General features: G+C 40.4%; 2 protein-coding genes across 3 annotated transcripts in view; one reads left to right on the forward strand and one right to left on the reverse strand.

Annotated features, from left to right (window-relative positions):
- On the reverse strand, window positions 1-16,480 carry MRPS31 (mitochondrial ribosomal protein S31). Its single transcript, XM_083349248.1, has 8 exons — window positions 16,357-16,480; window positions 15,194-15,483; window positions 13,940-14,164; window positions 11,766-11,912; window positions 6,352-6,486; window positions 5,078-5,142; window positions 2,437-2,586; window positions 1-929 (listed from the first exon to the last, which is right to left on the reverse strand). The coding sequence occupies exons 2-8, from the start codon at window positions 15,283-15,285 to the stop codon at window positions 670-672; spliced, it is 1,074 nt and encodes a 357-aa protein (XP_083205374.1). The 5' UTR covers window positions 15,286-15,483; window positions 16,357-16,480; the 3' UTR covers window positions 1-669.
- SLC25A15 (solute carrier family 25 member 15) overlaps window positions 15,988-25,536 on the forward strand; it is a 20,166-nt gene continuing 10,617 nt past the window's right edge. Inside the window, exons 1-3 of one of the 2 annotated variants that reach the window (XM_083349250.1) lie at window positions 15,988-16,009; window positions 19,148-19,223; window positions 20,177-20,305. In XM_083349250.1, coding sequence (XP_083205376.1) covers window positions 20,251-20,305 — 55 coding nt within the window. In that variant the 5' untranslated portion in view covers window positions 15,988-16,009; window positions 19,148-19,223; window positions 20,177-20,250. Of the gene's footprint in view, window positions 16,010-16,173; window positions 16,417-19,147; window positions 19,224-20,176; window positions 20,306-25,536 lie in introns of those variants that run through there. The other variant, XM_083349249.1, reaches the window with a different exon arrangement.

Here is a 25,536-nt window from a genome sequence, read left to right on the forward strand (position 1 = left end):
AAAATTATGTTTAAAAAAACACTGAGAAGAATGGGAGAGTTGAAAAATCAGACAACGCTGATAAATACATGGGATCAGTAATTCAGATTTGTTTTAAAACTGTATTTCAAGCCGTATGTAGTATTATTTATCTTCTTCAAATTCCAAAGCAATCAATGAGTCTGAATAAAAGCTTATTTTCATATCTGATTAGCTGTATATAAACACACACACACACGTACAGAATTGAGAATGAAGGCAAAGAAAACATAAGGTGGTGCAGTATATAGATCCACGTGGAGAGGAACACCATATCTTTTTGCAAGATATTTTTTCCTGAAATAAATCTCAAACAATAAACAAGTAGAATATTCCATGATCTAATTCTGTTGAAAATAGGGAAATAAAACTAAAAATACAGAAAGGTTTATCTTGAAGTGCTATACTATTAGTCAGCATTACCAACGAACATCTGTTGGTGGTTTCTCTTTAATCTTCAGACTGATTTTACTCCAATATTTTTAGAGCAAAACATTGTAAACACTAAGAACATTAAGAACATTAATAAACAGAGAACTATACACTTTTATTCAACAATTTGCAAGCCAGATTAAACCACCATTGCCAGTTTTGATATCTCTGAATCAGGCTCTTTCCGGATTATGATGTACAGCAGGACTTTTTGAGTTTTCATTTCGATATGTTCTCTATTTGAATCAAGGCTTCCTTCTCATGGGCTTCAATTTCCTTAAGCAATTGTTCTTTTTCCTTGAAATAATCCCGGAACCATTGAATGTGTTCTATTTTTTGTTTCACACTTAAACAGGGGTTTTTGGAAAGGCCGCATGCTACAAGTTCCATGAAGTGGCGAATTGGTCCTTCTTTAGGAAAGTCTGCCAAATGCTTATCCAGAAATATATGTTCGTAAAATTCACCCTCATCTTCAAGTCCTGATAAAGTTAAGGGAAAGATACAATCACTGTCAAAACACTTCCAATTCACAACCTCCCTGAGCAGACTGCAGTACCGTCATCTTATAATTCACAAATTATTTGCAAACATTAATCCCTATTGTCATCTAAGCCAATATTCCCGTTGATATCTTGAGCTTTAAAAAGCCACTCTGATAATTATTTGTTTTTAGAAATACTGCAATAGTTTTTATAAATTCAATACAATAAATTCAATAATTCAATGCTCAGCTGACCATGTGGAATGAAAAGCTTTATGCATCATCTTGTGCTATCTGGATATCTCAAAAAGACATCTAAATGTTTGAGTCTGTCATTCAACTTACATTCTATTAAAGAGATTTTTAAAAAGTCAAATTGATAAAACTAAAAAAGAGCAGATTATTTATATTTATCAAAATTATATACCTCAGTAAGGTAAAGGTAAAGGTTCCCCCGCACATGCGTGCTAGTCGTTTCCGACTCTAGGGGCCGGTGCTCATCTCCGTTTCAAAGCCAAAGAGCCAGCGCTTGTCCGAGGACGTCTCCGTGGTCATATGGCCGGCATGACTAGACGCCAAAGGCGCACGGAACCTTCCCACCGTAGTGGTCCCTATTTTTCTACTTGCATTTTCACGTGCTTTCAAACTGCTAGGTTGGCAGAAGCTGGGACGAGTAACAGGCACTCACTCTGTTACGCGGCACTCGGGATTTGACCCGCCAAACTGCCGACCTTCTGATCGACAAGCTCAGTGTCCTAACCCACTGAGCCACCACGTCCCTTGCATATACCTCAGAACTCATCATTAATTGGTTCCAGGAGGCGCTATGAGTACCAAAAACAATGAGTACCAAACAATTTTTCCCCATAAGGAATAATGTAGTGTCACAAGGGAGCTGACACCGACAAGTTCTAGCTTGTGCGTTGAGTACCAAATGATGAGTACAGGGACAAAATTTTCTTATCAAAATGTGTTGAATAGTAAATTTGATGAGTTTCAATGCAATTGAGTACCAACGCACCACTGTATTTACCCATGTTGCAGTTCGAGGTGACTCTTGATTAAGGTGTATCTGAGGGGACCTCATACATACAGGTTTTATCTTTTTTGCTTATCAAATGAAATTATGTCCTGTTTACTTCATTTGAAGTAGCCCTTAATTCTCATTTTGAGGACACCAAGTAAAAGGAATCTCTTTGTTTTCCCAGAGATTATCATAAAAAATGATGCTAACTCAGAATTGGTTTCTTTGTTAATTTATTCAAGCAAAATAAAATAAAATAAAAAACAGCTATGTTTGAAACCAGCTAAAGTCTCAAAAACAATATGCAAATTCTACAAATGACTTACACTAATATAATATAATATATAATTCATATATCATATCATACCATATAACGTTACATTTTTTCAGCTCTCTCCAAATCCAACTCCCCAAAATCTCCATCCCAAATTTTCACTGAAGAGCGGCAGAACCAAGTGCAGAGTTCTTTTAGGATACTCACCAGCTTCATTGTTAATTGGGAACTCCCAAAGTTTTCCCTCATTTGTCCACTGTATCATCTCCTCAAAACCATTCTGTGGTAGATGTGAAAAGGTTGATGTAATAGTTTCGGCAAATTCCAGATCCCAAATTGTTGGTATTGCTACTGCGTCTAAATTGTCAATGTATTAAAAAAAAACCTCACATCAAGCCAAGTTAACCACAGAAATGCTATTCATTGGAATTGACAAATCTCTCTCTATCTATCTATCGAGTCAAATATATTGTCAAAAAACCCCAATTTCAAAATTCCAAAATGTTGGCTGTTTTCACTGTTGGTGCTGCAATAAAAGCTAATTTTGTGTCAACATTATGAATGGAAGCATGGACAGCATAGCACAGCTCAATAAAAGGACAACTCTTTTCCCTATCACTTTCTCTTCTCAATTTGCTTGCTTTATTAGCTTCAGAACTGACTAAATAGATATTTCAATTTAAAAAAACAATTATTTGAAAATACGTTCAAAAATGTTTTATGAATGAAGAGTACTATGAAGATAAGTACCCTTTGACATTGTTGGACATTATTTGAACTAGCAGGAAAAAATAAGAGAAATTATAATTTTATTTCCTTGTGTTTCAGTCTGAAGTGGAAAAATTTAAAAAAAAAAAACAACTGGAGGAATTTTCTCTAGCTTCTATATAATCTGTTCCTTAAAGCAAATGTTATAGTTACAAGTGATCCCTGACTTAGAAACACAACTGAGACATGGGTTTTGGTCCCTAAGCAACGAGATGTCACATGATCGCATCACTTACCAACCATAATCCCTTTTTTTCCTCGTTGTGGTTGTTAGGGTTTAGGGTTAGGGTCAACTTCCCCAATCTCCCTATCTCTCTCCTCAATTCTATGCCCTTTTGGCTACCCTACATCCTGCTTGTGGCGTGCAAACAAACGCTGCTGCTTGCAGGGAGTGAATGAATGCTGCTGCTTGCTGAGGTTTGCTGCCCCAGAACGATGGCCAAAAGGGCATAGATGGAGGAGATAGGGGGCTGGGTAGAACTGTGTCCCTGTGGCTGTAAATGTGAGTGGGCTACAAAGCACTTAAATTTTGATCACACGACCACTGGTGGGGAGAAGGGGGGCTGCAATGGCCATAATTTCGGACATGGGATGGGAGTCCATTCTTTCAGCACTGTCGCAATTTTGAACAGTCACTGAATGAAGGATTGTGTGTGTGTGTGTGTGTGTGTGTGTGTGTGTGTGTGTGTGAGAGAGAGAGAGAGAGAGAGAGAGAACAGGATGGACAATTTTCTTATTCTGGGGATACAGCTTTTCTATAATTAGCATGTAAATGCGGTCAAATATCTAAAAATGCTTTGGAATATGTGCTGATAAAATACCTCTAAGAATATCCTTTCCAAATCCCATTAAAAACCTAAAATGCAGTACAGGTAGTCTTCAACTTATGACCACAAGTGAGCCAAAAATTTCCATGGCTAACAATTGTTAAGTGAGTTTTGCCCCATTTTACCACTTTTCTTCCCATAGTTGTTAAGCGAATCACTGCAGTTGGTAAATTAGTAACGTGGCTATTAAGTGAAATCCAGCTTCTTCCCCATTGACTTTTGCTTATCCGAAGGTCGCAAAAGGGGATCACATGACCCCTGGACACTGCCACTGCCATAAACATGAGTCAGCTACCAAGGTCTGAATTTTGATCGCGTGTGGGGATGCTGTGATGGTCGTAAGTATGAAAAATGGTCATAAGTCACTTTTCTTAGTGATGTTGTAACTCTGAATAGTCACTAAATGAATGGTTGTAAATCAAGGACTACCTGTATCTGCCTCAAGTTCCTCATTAGTGGGAACCTAGGATGCTGCTTTAGATAAAGTCAGATTACTGAACTGTTTGGCTATGTACAACTGTTGAAAGCAGCTTCCCCAATCTGGAATCCTTTAATGTGCTAGCCTACATCTTTTAGACACCGCAGGGGCATGAATTTTGGGAATTATAGAATTGTCAGTCCAAAGGATCTAGAGGGCATCAAACTGGACAAGGCTAGTTTGGGCGTTCAGATGGGATTTTTAAAGATCTTATCCAGAAATGCCAGGAATTAAAAACAAACTTTTTTATATGTGAAGCCTGCACTCAGTTACTAAAATGAAATCCCTTCTCTAATTGAGAGCCAAAATTTCTATATTTATCATAATTTTCAACACTTCTACATAAAGAGCAGGTACAATTCTCTATTTTATTTATTTATTTACAGTATCTCATATCTGGTTCCAAATTCTCCCTTGCTGTTAAGCCAGATGTGCCCAACCCCCGGTCCGTGGCCCGGTACCAGGCTGCGGCATGCCAGTAACCAGTCCACACAAACAAGCAAAACCCCATCTGGGAAATGCAGGCAGCACACAAAACCAAGCACTCTCTGGTCCATGGAAAAACCTTTGTCCACAGAACCAGTCCCTGGTGCCCAAAAGGTTAAGCAATTAACCTCTTCTCTAAATACAGACAGGGAGTTTCTGTAGGTTAAACATTAAGATGGTTTATGGTATGTTCAAGACTACTGCATTGAGCATAGAATGGATGAGTTTTATTACACTCAAATTATCTTCCTGGCATGACTATGACTATAGTAATTATTTTGTGACTAACCTGTTTCATGTGCTCCCTTTGATTTAGGAGTGAAAATCTGTAGCCTTTCTCCAGAAAACAGATTCCTAAAATAATAATAATAATAATAATAATAATAATAATAATAATAATAATAATAATAATAATAATAATAATAATAATAATAATAATAGTAGTAGTTCTCATTTTGGTAGAAAACGTAAAGGATCCAATATGAAAAATTCCAAATTCTCTCCTAAACAGTTTGAAATCTTAAAACATACTCCTCTGATCTGTTTTCAAACAATCACTGCCCACGCATTTTTCAAGCATGTAACAATGAATATATTCATACACTGACGTATATACATACATAACTAAATTAAATTTATTTGTAGAGATTTATGTGGCCACCCAACTTGCCAAAATGTGACTCTAGGCACCAGGTCCATAGAAAGCACCCCTTCTTTTTGTGCTGGATATCCACAGCTGAAGAATAATGTTGAATTTAAAAATCTACATATTAGATTTTACGGACTAGTTAGCCTTAAGCTATTTTATTAAGCCTGATTTTTATGGCATATTAAACACGTGACAAATCTAATTCACTGTAGCACATCACAATAAAGGGGGGAGGGTTCATAATGACAAAGAACCTGGCATGGTTCAACACAGCCACATTTGATCATCCTTGTACAGGTAGTTCTTGACTTTTTTGAGCCAAAATTTCTGTTGTTAAGCAAGGCATTTGTTGAGTTGTGCCTCATTTTATGACTTTTTGCCAGTTGTTAAGTGATTCACTGCAGTCATCTGAAAACCTGGTTTTTTGATCTATCAGGCCTGGACTGAAGGGGTTTTAGCTTTTAATATTGTTTTAATTGTTGGGCTTATGTAATTTAATCTATTTTAATTTATACTATTTTTATATTATATTTTATGCTGCCCTGTAAACCGCCCTGAGTCCTTCGGGAATAGGGCGGTATAAAAATTTAATTAAATAAATAAATAATAAATTAAGCAAATCTGGCTTCTACCATTGACTTTGCTTGTCGGAAGCCAGCTAGGAAGGTTATAAATGGTGATCACATGACCCTGGGAGAGTACAGCTGTCATGAATACATGCCCGTTGCCAGCATCTGAATTTTAATCACGTAACCCTACGGATGCTATGTATATGTGAAACGGTCACTTTTCTCAGTGCTATTGTAACTTCAGGTGGTCATTAAACGAATAGTTGTAAGTCGAGGACTGCCCGCCACACTTTACAAATTCAGGATTTTAAAGAGATACCTGCAGAAACTCATCAAGTAAAGTACCTTTTAATTCTACTGATTTCATTAATATGTGCCATATTGCCATCTTCATCTTCATCACATTCAATTTCACTGGATGCGCTAACGGCTTTTCGTTTCATAGGTTTTCTTCTAATTTTCATGCTTGCCATCATTTTGCTAAAATTAAAAATATTAGCACATATTAATATTAGGATGTACTGAAGGATGCATAGTACAGATTTTTTTTGTTCATGTTAGCTATTCTGATGCAATAAACATAAATATGAAAATGTAAAAAAAAAATCAATTGTGTGGAAGTTCCGAAACCTATTCTTTTTTCCCCCCCTTCCAACTTCCCTTATTTTTTTAAAAAAATCTATTTGATGTTTCACAGACCAGAAACCTAGCAGCAATAACTATATTTTTTGTATTTGAACTATGGTGATAAAACTAAAGAACAGTGCCAAGAATGCTTTAAAAAAACAACAAATAAACTCCACCATCTTTATACACAATTTACAAAATAATACAACTTGATCTATCCTTCTCTGGAAGTTCAACCGGAACAAGGCTATCTTCCCTACTGCCTTAGAAATCTGTAGGAATAGGCACCTATTGGCAATGGTCAGTGGTAATGTCTTCCCAAGCATTAGGGCGATAACAGAAAATGTTCTGTTTAACCATGTATTGTTTGTAAGTAGTAGACTGAAAAATGAGTGAAGGCAGTTACTGACTCCAGACCACAAAGAATTCTGTAAGTCAATACAAGCACCTTAACTAGATTTGGCTGCTGAAGGTCAGAGAAGTTCTATTAATGAAGTATGAAGATGCACCTGACTGCTGATCTAGAGCAGGCATGTCAAACTTGTGACATCTCGTGATTTTTTTCCCCCATTGCCGGCAATGGGGTGGGTGCGGTTTCGGTGTGACGGACCCGGCCCGCGGGCCAGCAATCTGACATGCCTTATCTAGAGGTTAGGCAAAAGATACTGTTAGCAAAACTTTCAGAGTGTTTCCAAAGGAAGCCTAAGCATCAGTTTTCCAATATACAAACCTATGAATCGTAGAACAGGAACCTGGAAGCATACCTGGCTAGACATACAGTACCTGTCCACCCAGTTTTCTAATAGCAAGCAATTTAACCACATTTCCGGATCAGATTCTTATATTGGATTTTAAATAAATAAGAAAGCAGGGTGGTTTAACCGTAGTCTTCATATTGACTAAATACTCCATCAGTTGACCTAAGGGCTCTATCTGACATTATCAAACACCTGCTTCAAGATGTTAATACGTTTACTGGGTATTAACAACCTATTAATGACATCTTATTCCATAAAGCTCAATATATACTGCCTCTCCCTATAGGTATTAAAAGGTCTTATCAGCACAAGGATCCCCCCAAAACACTAATGCCAAACTATTTAACCTTTAGCTATTTAAACTTTAGCCTTCCTATCTTGTATCTTTCAGAAACACTGGATCTATTAGCTGCCATGATTTTTAGCCAACTGGTCTAGGAACGCTGGGACTACAGTGCCAAATATCTGGAGAGCACCCATTGAAGAAGATTGCTCTACTTTTTTTAGTTGTTTTGAAGGAGGCTTACTTGTCACATTTTTAAAGAGGTATCAACTGCACTGACTGCAACCTGCCAGCTCAGACTAGAAATCTGTAGGAGAGTGGCCTGGAGAAGATGAGATTAAAGGAAAGGCTTGTGGGAAACTAAAGTTTTAATTTAATTAACCACTCAGTGGGTTAGGATGCTGAGCTTGTCGATCAGATGGTCGGCAGTTTGGCGGGTCGAATCCCAAGTGCCACGTAGCAGTGAGCGCCTGTTACTTGTCCCAGCTTCTGCCAACATAGCAGTTCAAAAGCACGTGAAAATGCAAGTAGAAAAATAGGGACCACTACGGTGGGAAGGTAACAGCGTTCCGTGCGCCTTTGGCGTCCTCGGACAAGCGCTGGCTCTTCGGCTTTCAAACGGAGATGAGCACCGCCCCCTAGAGTTGGAAACGACTAGCACGCATGTGCGGGGGAACCTTTACCTTTACCTTTAGTATGCCAATGTTCATCATTGACAAGCAGTGTGATGAACAAACCAATTATTTGGTAAAAACATCCATGAAGTGGTTAGCCCTGAATTTTTTCTTCAAAATCACTCTTAATAGAAAGAGCAAGCACTCTAGAATGTATTCTTTTTTCCTCTAAACAACACGTTACTATTGTTGCTGTGTTTTTTCTGACCCATCTGAGCTAGAATTAAACAAGATCTGTATTAGGCTTTTTCAATGATTTATTATGTCAGAGCACAGTGGGACTGAGAAAGAAAATGTTGTGAACATATACAAAATCTGGGTCTGAATGCCATCCTTTGAATATCAACTTTATTTTAAAGATCTGGGATAATGAAGATGTATCTTAGTTCTAAATGTTATTATTTATAATAAAGTTTAAACCTTTAACACATTTGTGAAATTATGCCATAATTTCCACTGAGAGAATACTCATTCCACCGTCAAATTCTGTATTGTTATAATTTCCATTCAGCAAATATTCAGTCTTTCTTATGTTTACAAACCAAACTAATAGTGGAGATTTTGTAAAGCAGCGACACCCACAGGCTATCTTACATCACTGCAAAGAGAGAAAAGCTTAGCCATAATTTACTAGCAGAAAACCAAAGAAATGCAAGACTATATTCAGTTACACAGGGATACATTTATTCATTACGGAGACCTGGCTGGGCCCAGAGGGCGGTGTCCCTCTAGTTGAGTTGTGCCCTCCAGGTTTCTGTGTGTCTATCTGGGCAATGGTTGGATGATTTGGGAGGGGGCTTGCCAACTATTGTCCCCCTGTCATGGTCCGATCATTATCTCCTGCGGCTGGTCTTCCGCTATGTCACCCCCCGCCGCTGGGCTGTGGAACCGACCAGGTGGTTCCGTCCCAGGCGCCTAATGGACCCAGAACAGTTCCAGATGGCGCTTGGGTCTTTACCTATCTCCCTTACTCACAGCCCGGCCAATGCCTTGGTGGATGCCTGGGAAAGGGCGGCCACCGAGGCACTCGACCGTGTTGTACCCTTGCGACCCCAGACCCGGCGCAGATCCCGTTGGGCCCCATGGTTTTCTGTGGAGCTCCGGGAGATGAAGCGTCGGAGATGGGGTCTAGAGAGCGGTTGGAGGTCCACCCGGTCTGAATCTGACCGATCGCGGCTAAGAGCCTTCACAAGGTCTTAAAGGTAAAGGTAAAGGTTCCCCCGCACATGCGTGCTAGTCGTTTCCGACTCTAGGGGCCGGTGCTCATCTCCGTTACAAAGCCGAAGAGCCAGCGCTTGTCCGAGGACGTCTCCGTGGTCATGTGGCCGGCATGACTAGACGCCAAAGGCGCACGGAACGCTGTTACCTTCCCACCGTAGTGGTCCCTATTTTTCTACTTGCATTTTTACGTGCTTTCGAACTGCTAGGTTGGCAGAAGCTGGGACAAGTAACAGGCGCTCACTCTGTTATGCGGCACTCGGGATTCGACCCGCCAAACTGCCAATCTTCTGATCGACAAGCTCAGTGTCCTAACCCACTGAGCCACTGCGTCCCTATTGAGCCACCGCGTCCCTATACAAGGTCTTACCTCGCGGCAATGAGGACGGCGAAGTCTAATTACTTCGCTGCCCTCATCGCGTCCGCAGATAATCGCCCAGCCGCCCTGTTTAGGGTGACTCGCTCTCTCCTTGATCGGGAGGTGAGGGAGGAACCCTTACAGGGGCGGGCTGAGGAGTTTAGTCATCTGGTGGACAAAATCGCTCACATCCAGACTGGTTTGAACTCTGACTGGGCAGAGTATGACATGGAGGAATTGAGCGGTCTTGAGCATGTTATCTGGACTGAGTTCGACCCTGTTTCCCCCGATGACGTGGACAGGATCATGAGGAGACTGAGCTCTACCACTTGTTTACTAGACCTGTGCCCCTCCTGGCTGGTTTATGCGACCCGGGAGGAGACACGAGGCTGGTTCCTGGCAGTAATAACTGCTTCCTTGAAGGAGGGCATCTTTCCCGCCGCCTTGAAGGAGGCGGTGGTGAGACCCCTCCTCAAGAAGCCTGCCCTGGACCCGGCTGTTTTAAATAACTACCGTCCAGTCTCCAACCTTTGCTTTTTGGCGAAGGTTGTTGAGAGTGTGGTGGCGCATCAGCTTCCTCTGTTCCTGGAGGAAACTCATTATCTTGACCCATACCAATTGGGTTTCAGGCCCGGGTACAGCATGGAGACGGCATTGGTCGCGCTGGTGAATGATCTCTGGCGGGCTCGGGACAGGGGATGTTCCTCTGTCCTAGTCCTTTTAGACCTCTCAGCGGCTTTTGATACCATCGACCATGGCATCTCAGGGGGTTGGGAGTGGGAGGCACTGTTTTACGGTGGTTCTCCTATCTCCTGGGCCGCTCGCAGTCGGTGTTGACGGGAGGGCAGAGGTCCGCCCCGAGGTCTCTCGTTTGTGGAGTCCCTCAGGGGTCGGTCCTCTCTCCCCTCCTGTTCAACATCTACATGAAACCGCTGGGTGAGCTCATTCGTGGTTTCGGGGTGGGGTATCATCAGTACGCTGATGATACCCAACTTTTTCTTTCCACCCCGAACCAACCCAGTGATGCACTCGACATGATGTCCCGTTGCCTGGAGGCGGTCCGGGTTTGGATGGGGAGAAACAACTAGAAACTCGCCAGGCCAGCAAAGATTGTTGGTCGTATGTCGTATGTTACCTTAGTTCCACCATGTTGCTCAAACACATTAAAATCTTCCTGATCATGTGGCCTATAGCCCTTACTATCCCTCCCAAAACTATTCGCCTTCAAGAGCCAATGCAGCCGCAGCCATTCCAGGCGCCGCCATTTGTCCTGCATGTGCTCCAAAGCACCTTTTGTAGACTGAATCTAAAGTACTGGACAGCCCAAATATCTTCCTCCTTCAGGCTTAGTGTAATTTGGTTTTACATAAATTGTTCTGCAAGAAGCTGTCTAATAGATGGTTCTTCTGAGCTGGCACTTTGATTCAGCAGGTTTAATATAAATGCATTTTATAAACTTCACTAATTAATCTCTCGGTTAAGCTTGGTAACCCCAAAACCAGTTCTAGCCAGTATTGAGGAAAAAAAAATCTGAAATATATTACTGCAAATATTTCAATACCATTTGTTGCTGCATATTTGATTTCACACTCTTTTGTAAAATTTACTAAAGGAGACAGAAGCAGAAAAATGAGAAATTACAGCAATGTGCTGTACATCATCATCTTCAAAGAAATAATGGAAACGAAGAGACTGGCTAAGACTGCTTTAAACTTTCTGACTCCAAATCAAAATGTGCATTTTTAAAATAAAGCAAAGGAAGACAAATAAAAGCAATTATCACTATTTGTCTCATTTCAACGTGACAAGCATATTATGGGAACAGAATGATAGCTACAAACCTTAGGTCAGCCATTCTATGCGCATTCATTTCTTCCTTGTGCTTCCTTACCAAATGCAACAGTTCAGAAGTTGTCTTTTCTTTATCGAAAGGGAGTGAAGATGCAACAGCAGAGGCTGCTGCCTCCAATTCTGGAATACGTTGGTTGCTGAAAAAAGAAATATAAAATATAAATGCTCATTTTACATTCTTTGTTGCCCATATTTCGCTAACCTTCTGAAAACAGACAGAAAATTGGTTTGTGCTTAAATTGTAAGCCGCCCTGAGTCTTCGGAGAAGGGCGGGATATAAATGGGATTAAAATAAAAATAAAAAAATAAAATAAAATGAATAATGAACAAATGAATAATGAATGAGGAAATCATCACCCAATATTTTCAGATGGTCATACTGTACTAGCAATGTACAACAAACAGACAGCTTCAAGGACCTTTCTCTCCCTTATTCTTTCCAAGTTAGCTTGTGACACCCGTTCAAACAGAGAACTGTTCTCTGGAAAGCAGGAGATATGTCCACTCGATTCCTTATTAGTTATGGGAAGGAAACATTTTCCAGGCTTTAATATTTATATTGAAAAATAGCTTCATAAATGTAATAATCTAGTAATGGTTAAATTATACCAATTGCATGATACAGTATTAGACATCTTTAACATTTCAATTATTGTTTTTCAGGGGATAACCCCAGGCAAATATTTGAAATTATTCACTCTTTTTATCAGAACACTTTGCATTTCAAACTGGCCATTTTCCTACTCAAATAACCTTAATTTGCATAGGAAATTTTCCAATTCCTTTTTTTCCCCTTGGGAAATTTGAATTACTATTAATATGACAAAATCTTTGCTCTCAGGAAAGTTTATTCTGAAAAATGAAATGAAACCCAAATATATGTTTTTTAAAAAATATATTTAGACCAGTCATCTTATAAATTGTTCAACATGAAGCAGGCTCCAGATAACGAATTTCTAAAACTGCAAAGTACTAGCACTGACAGGATATAACAAGTATTCTGGTTATCTTCATATTTTCATTTTTAAGGGGAAAAAACCTTACCCCTTGGTACACAAAGATATATCAGTAATGTTTACATGTATCTGCATATCCTGAGTAAACCCAAAATAGTCAAAACTACTGCACTCCATAGGTTGCTATACTCTAGCTCTCATCAATTGCAGTTATTATAAAACATCAGCATCAGGACTTCAGGACTCCAGATGTTATCCAGAAAACTGAAGGAGTTTTAATCTACTTTCTTCAACCTGTATAATATTTTAACATCCTAGTCCCTCTCATGTGCGACAGACAGAATTCTTTCTGCCTAGTTAGCCAACCAAAATTCTCTAATAGATGATCTGTGATTCACAATGAAAAGGCTGAAGCCAGGACACCAGAACAAGTAGGAAAGAAATCTTGCCAATGCTTAGAATGAAAAGTGATGTGAGAAACAGTAACACAAGGAAAAGAAACCTGGGATTGTTGGGGTCCCCATATAAGGCTTTAGCTGTGGTACTGCAGAACTGGGTTAATAAACTGCTAAAACCAACAGAAACAGCAGCAGGTATCCTGGCAAAGAGCCAGTATGCTTTAGTGATGAAGGCACCAGGCTGGACACCAGGAGACTGTGGGTTCTAGTCCCACCTTAACATGAAAACCAAAAGGGTGACCTCAAGCCAAGTCACTCTCTCTCTCAGCCCAACCCACCTCACAGGGTTATTGTTTTGGGGAAAAATAGGAGGAAGGAGTATTGATTATCTTTAGTCATTTGTAAAAATAATAAAGATGGGATACAAATAAATAAACATAAAATTAGTTCCTGGAAACTGGTTGGGTTTTTCTTTGTTCCCTGCCACCACAATTTGGCAGAACAATTTAAGGAGAGAACTCTTGGGGTCATACCCAGAGCCCACAAGTTTTGAATCCTTCACTGAGAATGACTCCACACAAAATCAGAATAAAGAGTCAGAAGAATTTTTCCTTCTTTCCACAACATAGTGAATAAATCTGGTCATTTCTGAATCAAACAGAACACATATCAAATGTCCCTCTGGCTCTTTATTATTTTCCCTTTTAACGCACCATTTATTTATCACTACACCTTTTTGGTTAAGTATCTCTTCAAACAACCACAATATTTTTAGACAAGCAGCATGAAAGTATACTCCCATAACTTTACCTTTTTTCATCATCTTCCAGCAATCTGCTTTTGGCATTCTCCATAACCTTCTTCTTTGTACTTAGTTCTATTTTCATTCCATGGATTAACTGCAGCAAATTTTTCTTTCTTTGCACTTGTGTTTTCTGCTCCCGAGCTGGTGAAATATTTCTATTGGTGCTGCTGATTTGGTCATCTTCCTTAGTGCAGAAGACAGGAGTTGTGCTGAAGAATTTGGGTGCTTTACTAGGAAAGATGTAGAAAACACAAACTAACAATACAAACTGAGTTTTAAAATTTTTACAACTTAAAGTCTCATAACAAGAGATCATTATCACAAAATCAGTTAAAATACAAATTACAATCACAATACAAAAAAATTATGAAATACATACAGCAGCCAAGAAAATGAGACAATCCATAAATGTTAATATAACCAGAAAATGGACTCCTTCACATACTCAGGATTTCAAACCAGAGCACATAACTAGGCTTTCAAGGCCTTACAAGTAAATATTTTTCTGGAAAAGAACCATATCTTCTGCCAATAGTATACTGATTTTGAGCAAAAACAGATCGCACATAAAAATTGATTAGAAACAATCTTGTAAGGATTCGGGTTTACAGAATGGGGGCTATCTGATGAGAAAATCCCAAAGATGACACGAGTTGGAATTGTGTATGTGTGTGTGCGCGTTAGAGAGAGCGAGAGAAAAGCAATGGATGGAAACTAATCAAGGAGAGAAGCAACCTAGAACTAAGGAGACATTTCCTGACAATTAGAACAATTAATTAATGGAACAACTTGCGCCCAGACTTTATGAGTGCTCCAAAACTGGAGGTTTTTAAGAAGAGATTGTCTGAAAAGGTATAGGGTTTCCAGCCTGAGCTGGGGGTTAGAAGACATCCAAGGTCCCTTCCAACTCTGTTATTCTGTTATTGTAATCATGCACAAAACTACTGTTGCTGAATCAATGCCCGTGTTCACACAGCACATTAACACTATTCTGATTTACCGAATTAGTCAAATTTGTAGCAACCACAGCCTAATCTAGTGTCTTTCGTCAACTTAACCCAAAACTTTCTGAACGAGCTGAAATTAATATAAACCAGGCTTCTTATCGCTCTCTCACCTCTAAAACCTACTGCCTGCGCATGATTCTTCACCAACATTTGGGGAAAAAAGTGGCTGAAAAGGGGAAAACATCTGAAAGGAGACTATTATTTTGCCTTTGAAATGGGGCATCAAACACCAAGCCACTCCCTCCCAAGTACCTGCACAAGGCCACAACCACGTCCTCTCTTGGAGCACCGAAGCGAACCAGAGCACAAAACCTCTCGGGGACCCTGACGCTTCTCCGCCACATTATCCTCGAAGCAGCCACAAGCTTTCTGCAACCACAAAGCACAAGCTTTCTGCAACCACAAAGTACTTCCGCCGCAAGCTTCCGATAAGCTTCCGCCAGTCCGTCCGGAACGCAAGCCCTCGAATATTGGTTCCGCAGCCAGATCACTTGGAAGAGAGGGAAGCTTTCGCGGTCTTTTGGATATGGTCGTTTCTCGTTCTAAACGGGACAGGAACGCCGCCGTTTAAATATTTACTGCATACATGCTAATATTCAGAGGGTGGGAAATTATGGTTTCCAAATCATATTGGTAAGGCTCGCCTAAAACCCTAAGGCCCAAACCGAACGAGCTACATAACCTACATGTAGAGCGAGGTGGCAATCAAGTCTACATGCTGCATCCAAAAGGGGTAGATCCAAGAAGGGAATGGTAGCCCCTCGACTACCAACGCCTAAAAGGCAAATTGAGGGGTCCTTGGTGCTATCTGATCCTGGTTGCTTTCTTGCAGATGTTTCATTGCTAGATAACATCATCTAGTATTTCATCTCGTGTCGGTGCCGGCTTGCTTTTTTTTCTTTCTTTTCCTGTTTTTAAATAATGCATCACTTGATCGTCTACTGCTAGCACTGGTGAGGTTACCTAGTTTCATTGCGTAATGAAACATCTGCAAGAAAACAAGCAACCTCAGAGAGCACCAAGGATCCCTCGTGTCAACCCTGAGCTACAAATAGTCTCCTTTAAAAGGTAAGTTGCAGAACGCCCCAGAGACTCGCGATCTCCCCGTTCCCTCTAAGGCTGCCAAGACCACCTGGCCAGCCTTCGGGGCGGGCTTTGGGGGCGGCGGCAGCAGCACCATCACCGCCTCCGGTTCCGCTTCCCAGGACGAGCTCCAGCTCCTCCTCCTGTCCTTTCCCCAGCCAGGCTCGTGGCGGGCGGGTGCCCCTTCCACCGCAGGTATATAGCGCTCGCTGCGAGGAGAGCGAGCCGAGCCGTTCTGGAGAGGCAATGCAGCTGAGGCAGCCGAAGAGAAGCGCAAGGCTTTCGGCGACAACTCCAGCGGAGAAAAGTAGCCGATTTCAGCGGACACCCACCTGGGACACTGTCCGTCCCTCCCTCGGGAGCTGCCGTCTTCGGTCTGCAGGGATCGGCCGGTGCGAAGTCCTGTTTTCTTGGCGCTGTTTGGGGGGGGGGGGAGTCCTTCGTTGGTCTTGCAGCCTTTCATCTCGTGTCGGTGCCGGCTTTCTTTCTACACCCACCCGCCCCCATTTTTAAATAATGCATCACTTGATCTTCTGTGGGAGACGCAAGCTATCACTGCTTTTGCATTCGGAGAGATGGATGTAGCGTCTGCCTGCAGATCTTTAAAACGGCTAAGTCCCTCCCCTGGATCAGCTGGCCCACAAGTCCCGCAAAAGATGCAAAATGCAGCTGCTTTAAAGAGTTGTAGACTGATGCTAGGTTCACACTCTTGTCTTCGCTAAAGCAGATTTTTGGAATAGAACCCGAAGCATCCCCAGCCCTCATTTAGGTATATACATATAGCACATGAACATGGCACATGAATTAACCATATGCCTAAATATATATATCCTGCCCTTATGATTTGTATCCAGCCCTTTTTACTGTATAAGTAACTCAAGGCTGTGAACATACATAATACTCTTCTTTTTTCCCCACAACAACCCTGTGAGGTGGGGTGGGCTGAGAGAGATTGACTGATCTAAAGTCATCTGGCTGGCTTTCATGCCTAAAACAGGACTAGAAGTCACAAACTTCTGGTGGTGTCTAGGCCAGCACCTTCATCAGTATACCAAATTGACTCTAAGTATACAAGTATACACTTTGTTTATAGATATGATATGCATATACCCACCCATCCTAATGGTATACAGTAATTAATACATTTTTGGTTGTGGCAATGGCTCCTCGCTAGAGGATGTTGATAATAGAAATATTTATATATCTCCAAGTAATTTAAATATGCCTTTTTAAATTCATGTGATCAGTTGTATTATTAATATTGATTATTGTGCTTTGGCTGTTTCTGTGTTGAGAAATGTTGCAAGAAGGATATTATTGCTTGAGACAAATAAACCTATATGTATTTTCCTGAGAAATTGAAAAAGAAAACTATACATTTTGCCAATACAGATAGTCCTTGACTTATGACTACAGTTGAGCTCAACATTTCTATTTCTACAGTTACCGGTAAGTGAGTTGTGCCCTATTTCACAACCTTTGATAAATTAATAACTGCAGTTAAGTGTATCGTGTGGTCCTTAAGTGAATCTGGCTTCCCGCATTGACACTGCATGTCTGAAGCCACTTAGCAGATGGTGATCACATGACCCTCAGACAGTACAACTGTCATAAATACATGCCAGTTGCCAAGTGCTGAAATTTTGATCACGTGACCATGGGAATGTTGCAATGGTCACAAGTATGAAAACCAGTCATAAGTCACTTTTTTCAGGGCTGTTGTAACTTCAAATGGTCACTTAGCGAAAGATTGTAAGTCGAGGACTACCTGTAATATATTAACTTTGAGCTATGCAAATTGTTAAGTAAGTGAATATGATCAAGGCTTTCCCAAGACATTCCTTTGCAATGGGTAATTTTAATTTAATGTAGATTATCTTAAAGATTAACTTGTTACAACTAAGAAAACTTCAGCTTCCTAAAGAAGGAGGATTTGAAAAAAACCTAGATAAGTAGTTGGTTTAACATTATAGGGGAGATGGGCAGCACAAAAACGTAACACATAAATAAAAAAAATAAACCTGATAGTGTGTGAATTGTCCATGTACTTTCCCCCCCCCCACAAGATGTTCAGAAGTGTGGTGTGTGTGTGTTGCCATTCTTGACTCCTGGCAAGTGCCCTGCAGATTTTTGACAATATTTTCTAAATGGTTTGCCAATGCTTTCTTACTAGAACTGAGAGAGAGATTGGCCCATAGTTCAAGAGCTGAAATAAAGGAGTCAAAAGAAAGTAATATATCCATTATAGCCTTACATTGTGATGCCTTAAATAGCAAATTTCTCAGTCCTGATGATCACCAGTTTTATATACTGTATAATAGATTTAGTAATACAAAGATAAAATGTTTGAATAGATATATACCGGTAATATTTAATTATGTTTGTTTTGTTGGCTGGCTGAGATTGGCAAAATTCTAATCCCTTGGTATTATTGGTAGGTAGATGACTATTTTTTGTTGTTGTTAGGATGCCAAGTTTTTCTGTAGGGGGTAGATGGAGAGTGTGGTTGTTGTTGTTTTCCACTGATACCTGTCCATTAAAGTTATTATTGTTGTTACTGATTGCCATCAATTGTCTACTACCATCCTTAAAAACACAATTTTAGTTAGCTAATGATGAGATTCTTGTATTTAGTATTTATATATTAATGATTAATTGTATAATCATTACAATTATTATAACTATTCTTGCAGTTCTAGACTGCTTTCAATAAATACCGTATACCCTTGACCGAAGATCGGTACACTCCCTCTATCTGGGATGGTCATCCTCTTCCACCGAGCACGCAGCTTTGGGAGGGATGCACATGGAGCGGTGAGGGAGGAAGGGGACACCTGCCTAGCCAGCCAGATCGCCCTCACATCCTACAATAAATACAATAACCCATCTATAAAATATTCAAAAATACAATAGTAGCCTGTTAAAATCACTGAATATTATTAATTTTTAAAAATTAGTTTTTAAAATTTAAATTTTTGAAATTAGTTTTTAAAATTTAAATTTTTGAAATTAGTTTTTAAAATTTAAATTGTTAAAAAATTGCAATCAAAATTGTTGCTCATGGACAAATTTTTATATCTGAATGGTCTCTTGGAAAGGACTGTTCTTTCTTTTTTACCTCAGAGTACCAGCACACCTGACCTTGTCAAGCTGTTCTAAAGAAAGGGGCCTGCTACCAAGAGTATCTCAAGCCCCGTTAGTGGGTATAATCCTTTATCCCCTGATTTTTTTTTACAGGATAAGACTCCTTGTAGGGCAAGCAGAGTCTATATGAAAAAGATGGTCCTAAAGCTAACATGTTTCCAAGCCATATGGGGCTGACCAGCACTTCATGTTGAGCCATAAATTTACTGGCAAACAATGTAGCTCCTATACTAGTATCAGTGTAGCTCTGTAAAACTGATTGGTACCAATCAGCAAATAAGTTGTGTCATTCTCTGCCTTCGGAGTTATTTTCAAGGACAGCTCCAAGTAGTTGATAGAGGCAAGAGTGTGACTCACTACTGTCTTCAGCACCTTCTGGATTTTGCAGTTATTTTAGAATAAATCATTCCTCAACCGGAGACGTCTTGGAAAAGAAATCACAATACGTCTCCTGAAATCTATATTTTGAAGATTTTTAAAGAATGCATTGGAACAGACTTCAGTTATCTGACAATTCCTTAGCTGTACTAAGCCTGCATATCTTTATAGCAAGAGAGAGTGCTAGAACTGGGCAGGATTCAATAGAGTTTGAGGAAATATGAACAGGAAATAGTAAGATGCTTGGGCAGGAGAGCTTGATGGTGCTTTGCAGTATGGCTTTATTGTGTCTGATGCTTTTATTGGGAGCTAACTTCCTGTAAAAATCACTGAAATTGTTCAGATCTGAAGCATAGTTCTGGAATCATTGTGCTTAGATCCTAACAAGAAACTCTTGCCTGTACTTTCTTTTTGCTAACTTTTTATTTTAAAAGTTTGTATTCCCGTGACTTTTCCACATGATTTGGATGAGAAATCTAATCCCAATAATTTGGAATAATTTTTAGATAAAAAACCAAAACACCTGAACAACTAAGTATATATTTAAATGCAACATGGTGCTCAGCGTGACACATTTACTTGCTGTCAGACTAACGTTGTCATTTCCCTCTCTCTCCAAATCTAATTTAGAGATACCCACCCCAACTCCCTGTGTGCTACAGGAAACTTTGTGATTTAGAGTCACCACAAAGCAAATAAAAAATATGAAAACAAATCCTGTCATCCAAGCTGCCATTGACCTCACAGCTGGGGCTGTAGGTAAGTCTTAGGCATTGCTGTTTACATAAATCCTGTTAAGAACTGATAGCAGATACTTTTATGCTCTTTAAACAAAGATCTTCTCTGGAGGTATAAGGCAATTCTGTTGACAGCAGTGTGAGTCCTAAAAGTGGCTTTTATAGTGGAGGCCACTAAAGGGGGAATAATGTTTTGACCTTGCCCTGAATTATGATCTTCCCATGAATTTCTTCCTTTCGTCTAATCCCTTCCTATGGAGGAAAAGTAAATGTGTAAGCATTTTTTGTCTAATAATTTCCCAACTGCAGCTTTCAATTTATTGAGCCCTTATTTCATGCTTACACAAGCATTTCAAAATATGTCACAAGAAAAGGTTGAGCAAAGAGTGATTGGAGAGACAAGATAATCTTTGCTTTGTGTTGCATTCTTTGGTATATCTAAGTGGTGTGCTGGTTTAGTCAACTGCCTTTTATTTGTTTGCTTTCAGGAATGCAGCAGTGTAGATGGCAGCTACTGCTGTTTCTCTATAGTGTCAGCTGTTACCCAGGTGAAAAGTGAAGACTGCCCACCACAGATATAGAACAAGGCCTGTCCAGGTTTGGAGCATAAAGCTCTCCTTGGTAGGGGGGGCTTTCTCCCCCCCCCCACTGAGGCCAAGCATTTGCTCATGGGAAGCCTATAAGCTAGAGACACATGAAACGCATAATACTTCAAAGTGAAAACCAGCTGTTTGTGTAAACTAGAGGAAAGTTTCAAATTTACTCTTGAGACTCCTTTCCTTCTGATGAGACCTGCAGAGAAAATGCTGCTGATATCAGAAGCCCCCCAAATTGGCTCTGATGCAGAACTGCTGCATTTTCCTTCTTCTAGGTCTGACCTGGGTGTGTCAGCGAGGCCAGTCTGAATTAGTGGAGCTTAATAGCCAGCGTGCTGCCTGGGGAATTCTGGAAAATGAAGTCCACACATCTTAAGAGTTGACCAAGTTAAGGAATACTGACTCTATTGTATTTCTGGACAAAGATCCAGAAGTGGAATCTATAAGAAGCCGGTACATACAGGTGAAACTCGAAAAATTAGAATATCGTGCAAAAGTTCATTTATTTCAGTAATGCAACTTAAAAGGGGAAACTAATATATGAGATAGACTCATTACATGCAAAGCAAGATAGTTCAAGCCGTGATTTGTCATAATTGTGATGATTATGGCATACAGCTCATGAAAACCCCAAATCCACAATCTCAGAAAATTATAATATTACATGCAATCAATAAAACAAGGTGTGTACATAGAACAATATCGGACCTCTGAAAAGTATAAGCATGCATATGTACTCAGTACTTGGTTTGGGCCCCTTTTGCAGCAATTACTGCCTCAATGCGGCGTGGCATGGAAGCTATCAGCCTGTGGCACTGCTGAGGTGTTATGGAAGACCAGGATGCTTCAATAGCGGCCTTCAGCTCTTCTGCATTGTTCAGTCTCATGTCTCTCATCTTTCTCTTGGCAATGCCCCATAAATTCTCTATGGGGTTCAGGTCAGGCGAGTTTGCTGGCCAATCAAGCACAGTAATCCCACAGTCATTGAACCAGGTTTTGGTGCTTTTGGCAGTGTGGGCAGGTGCCAAGTCCTGCTGGAAAATGAAGTCAGCATCCCCATAAAGCTCATCTGCAGAAGGAAGCATGAAGTGCTCCAAAATCTCCTGCATTGACCCTGGACTTAATGAAGCACAGTGGACCAACACCAGCAGATGACATGGTTCCCCAAATCAACACAGACTGGAAACTTCACACTGGACTTCAAGCATCTTGCAATGTATGCCTCTCCATTCTTCCTCCAGACTCTGGGTCCTTGGTTTCCAAATGAGATGCAAAAGTTGCTCTCATCAGAAAAGAGGACTTTGGACCACTGAGCAACAGACCAGGTCTGTTTTTCTTTAGCCCAGGTAAGACGCTTCTGACGTTGTTGTTCAGGAGCAGCTTGACAAGAGGAATACGACATTTGAAGCCCATGTCCAGGATCCGTCTGTGTGTGGTGGCTCTTGATGCACTGACTCCAGCCTCAGTCCACTCCTTGTGAAAGTCCTTTTCCTGACAATCCTCTCCAGGCTGCGGTCATCCCTGCTGCTTGTGCATCTTTTTCTTCCACACTTTTCCCTTCCACATAACTTTCTATTAATGTGCTTTGATACAGCACTTTGGGAACATCCAACCTCTTTTGCAATTACCTTATGGAGGGTGTCAATGATGGTTTTCTGCACAACTGTCAGGTCAGCAGTCTTCCCCATGATTGTGATTCCTACTGAACCAGACTGAGAGACCATTTAAAGGCTCAGGAACCCTTTGCAGGTGTTATAGCTTAATTAGCTGATTAGAGTGGGACACTTTGAGCCTAGAATATTGCACCTTTTCACAATATTCTAATTTTCTGAGATTGTGGATTTGCGGTTTTCATGAGCTGTAAGCCATAATCATCACAATTATGACAAATCGTGGCTTGAACTATCTTGCTTTGCATGTAATGAGTCTATCTCATATATTAGTTTCCCCTTTTAAGTTGCATTACTGAAATAAATGAACTTTTGCACAATATTCTAATTTTTCGAGTTTCACCTGTATATGAAAGAGAAATTTGCAAGCATCATTTAGCTGCTTGCTTGTTCTGTTCTTTAAGAAGGGAGGAAAAGCAGGAGCCAGCAATGCCCACATCCACACCAGACCTAGCCTCATCCAAGAAAGAGCCAAGTTTGTACCTTGTTTGCAATTCTTAAGCGAGCGTAGTTGTCTCCACCGTGGAAGAGTAGGGTTTTTTTCTATAGTTGCATCCAATTGTTAAAAATGATTGTCAGGAGCACAACATAATTAATTTCAGCTGTAAAACGTGTGCTTTTGGATACAAAGAATTGTTTTTTTATAGTTCAAAGCATTTCACTATAGTTCAAAGCCTACAGATTCCTTTGATTCTTTGGTTTTGGAGGAGAATGATGGGAAGATAACTTTTTGCTCCCAAGTGTTTCTTCTGTAGGTCCTTGGTGCTATTTGAGTTTCATTGTTTTCTTGCAGATGTTTCATCATGAGTGTTTCTTCTGTTCAGGGTAGCAGGATTTCATAGAAGTCGCTCTCCATTTCTTTTCTTTTCACCACCTTAAGCTCTTCAGTGCCACTCCTGAACGTTAAAAAAATCTGAGAAGTATTGTGCCTCTCTTCTACATCTCTAGAACTTTGATCACTGAGCACTTCCAAGTAAGGAGAACGTTAGTTTTTTTCTGTGCTTTCTTTCTTCAGAAGAAAAAAAAAGTTTGTGCTGGGATTCCTACTATTATATGTTGTTAACATGCGGAAATCCCATAATTCTTTCAGGTAACTTAATCTTAGAGCAAGCATCAGCAGCTGTTCTACTTTTTTATGATAGCGCTGATGAGATTAGATTCAGATCACAGTTCTTTTCCATGCTGAGTGAGGAATTAAACTTTGGTTTCCTAAATCTGAGTCGTAGCCACAGATCCCCTCTGTGCTACTTTTCTAAACTGATGTACTCCATGTATCGCGAGTCCCAGAATTTCTCACCAGCACGCCAAAAGCTGCATTGGCTGAGAAATTTAAAATTTTAAAATTTTAAACAACAAATGACAGAAAGCTTGCACTGCACCAGAGTTCCCCAGCCTTTCTGGCTTTGCGGACTGGTGGTGCGGAGGGAGAGAGGAGATGGTTTTGCGCATGCGGCTGGCAAGCATGCGCATGCGCAGCTCCATTTGCATGAGTGGTGGGCACACTGTTTGCCCAAATGGAACGCACCTGCTCGCCCACTGCTCACATAAGTGGGGATGTGCGTGTGCTTGCTCACTGCTTCTGTGGCCTAATTTTAAATGGCTCACAACCTAATAGTGGGCTGCAGCCTGGGGGAATGGGGATTCCTGTACTACACTGATTCAGCTCTTGATATTTGTGGGTACTTACAGTGAGATTCACAGTCTGAGACTGAAAGAAACTTCATTCAAGTCCTAACCAAGGACCTAAAAATGATTAAAGTAGTATCTAAAAATATAGGCAGTTCCAACCAGTTCCTAATTTTGTAAAATTAGGGTGTTTCCTTTAGGTTATGCTCCAAGGGCCCCATTCAAAATTTGTATAACAACAGGTTTTTTTTCCCATCAGCATTCAGCTTTGATCTGCAAGTTCTGATATTTCATAATTTTTTCCGGTTGTTTTTCCTCAGTCATAGCATCATCCAAAATAGCAACATAAATGAACCAGGCTTTCTTCTTTTCAATAAATGTTATATCAGGCATGTTATTAACAAGATGCTTGTCTGTTTCGTTCTTAAAGTCCCATAAAATGTTAACCTACTCATTTTCCAAAACCTTCTCAACTTGATGGTCCCAAATTCAAATCCAAACCTCTGGCAATGTTTCCATTGACTGTTTTTGGCAGTTTGTGAAATTTTGCTTCAGCCACTAATCAAATGGTCAGTTGTGTCAGCCTTTTTACTACAAAGGCAACATTTGCTATTGTTTGTAACATGTTAAACATTCGCCTTCACGCAACTAGTTGGCAAAGTTTGTCCTTGAGCTACTAAAATAAAGCCTTCAGTTTCTTTCTTTAACACTCCTGGTCTTAACCAACTCCATGTGGGGTTTTTTAAATCAGCTTTTCCTTCTACATCTTTCATGCATTGACTTGTTCTTTCGATTAATGTCAGTTTCCAGTTGTTTCTTTTCTATACTCAGCCTTCACTTTTGCAGTTTTCAAGAGCTATCCTTGATTGAGTGCCTTCAGCAAGGATTCTTGGCTTTTCTTAATGTAGCCATTCAGACCATGCTTTTTTTTCTCCACAGTTCGTTTCACCTTTAGAAATTTTTTTTTTAATCCCATTTATATCCCGCCCTTCTCCGAAGACTCAGGGCGGCTTACAAGCTTAGCAGTAGCCTTCATTCTATGTATATGCCTGCTTATTAGGGCTTTCACACACACACACCCAAGCGGCATTATTACAAAGTCAGCTTAATTGCCCCCAACAATCTGGGTCCTCATTTTACCTACCTGGGAAGGATGGAAGGCTGAGTCAACCTTGAGCCTGGTGGGATGCGAACCTGCACTAATTGCAGGCAGCTGGTGTTACTTAAGGAGGCATTAGCCCACTGCTCCACCAAGGCTCTAGCTTCTTCAGTTCTTGGGGTACAAAGCATGGTCCAATGTCATTAGTTTTCTTGTCTTCCAATTCAAGTCATCAGCAGTATTATTTTGTGCAATTCAAGAG

Source organism: Vipera ursinii (genome assembly GCF_947247035.1).
Source record: "Vipera ursinii genome assembly, chromosome: 1".
NCBI classification, from domain to species: Eukaryota; Metazoa; Chordata; class Lepidosauria; order Squamata; family Viperidae; genus Vipera; species Vipera ursinii.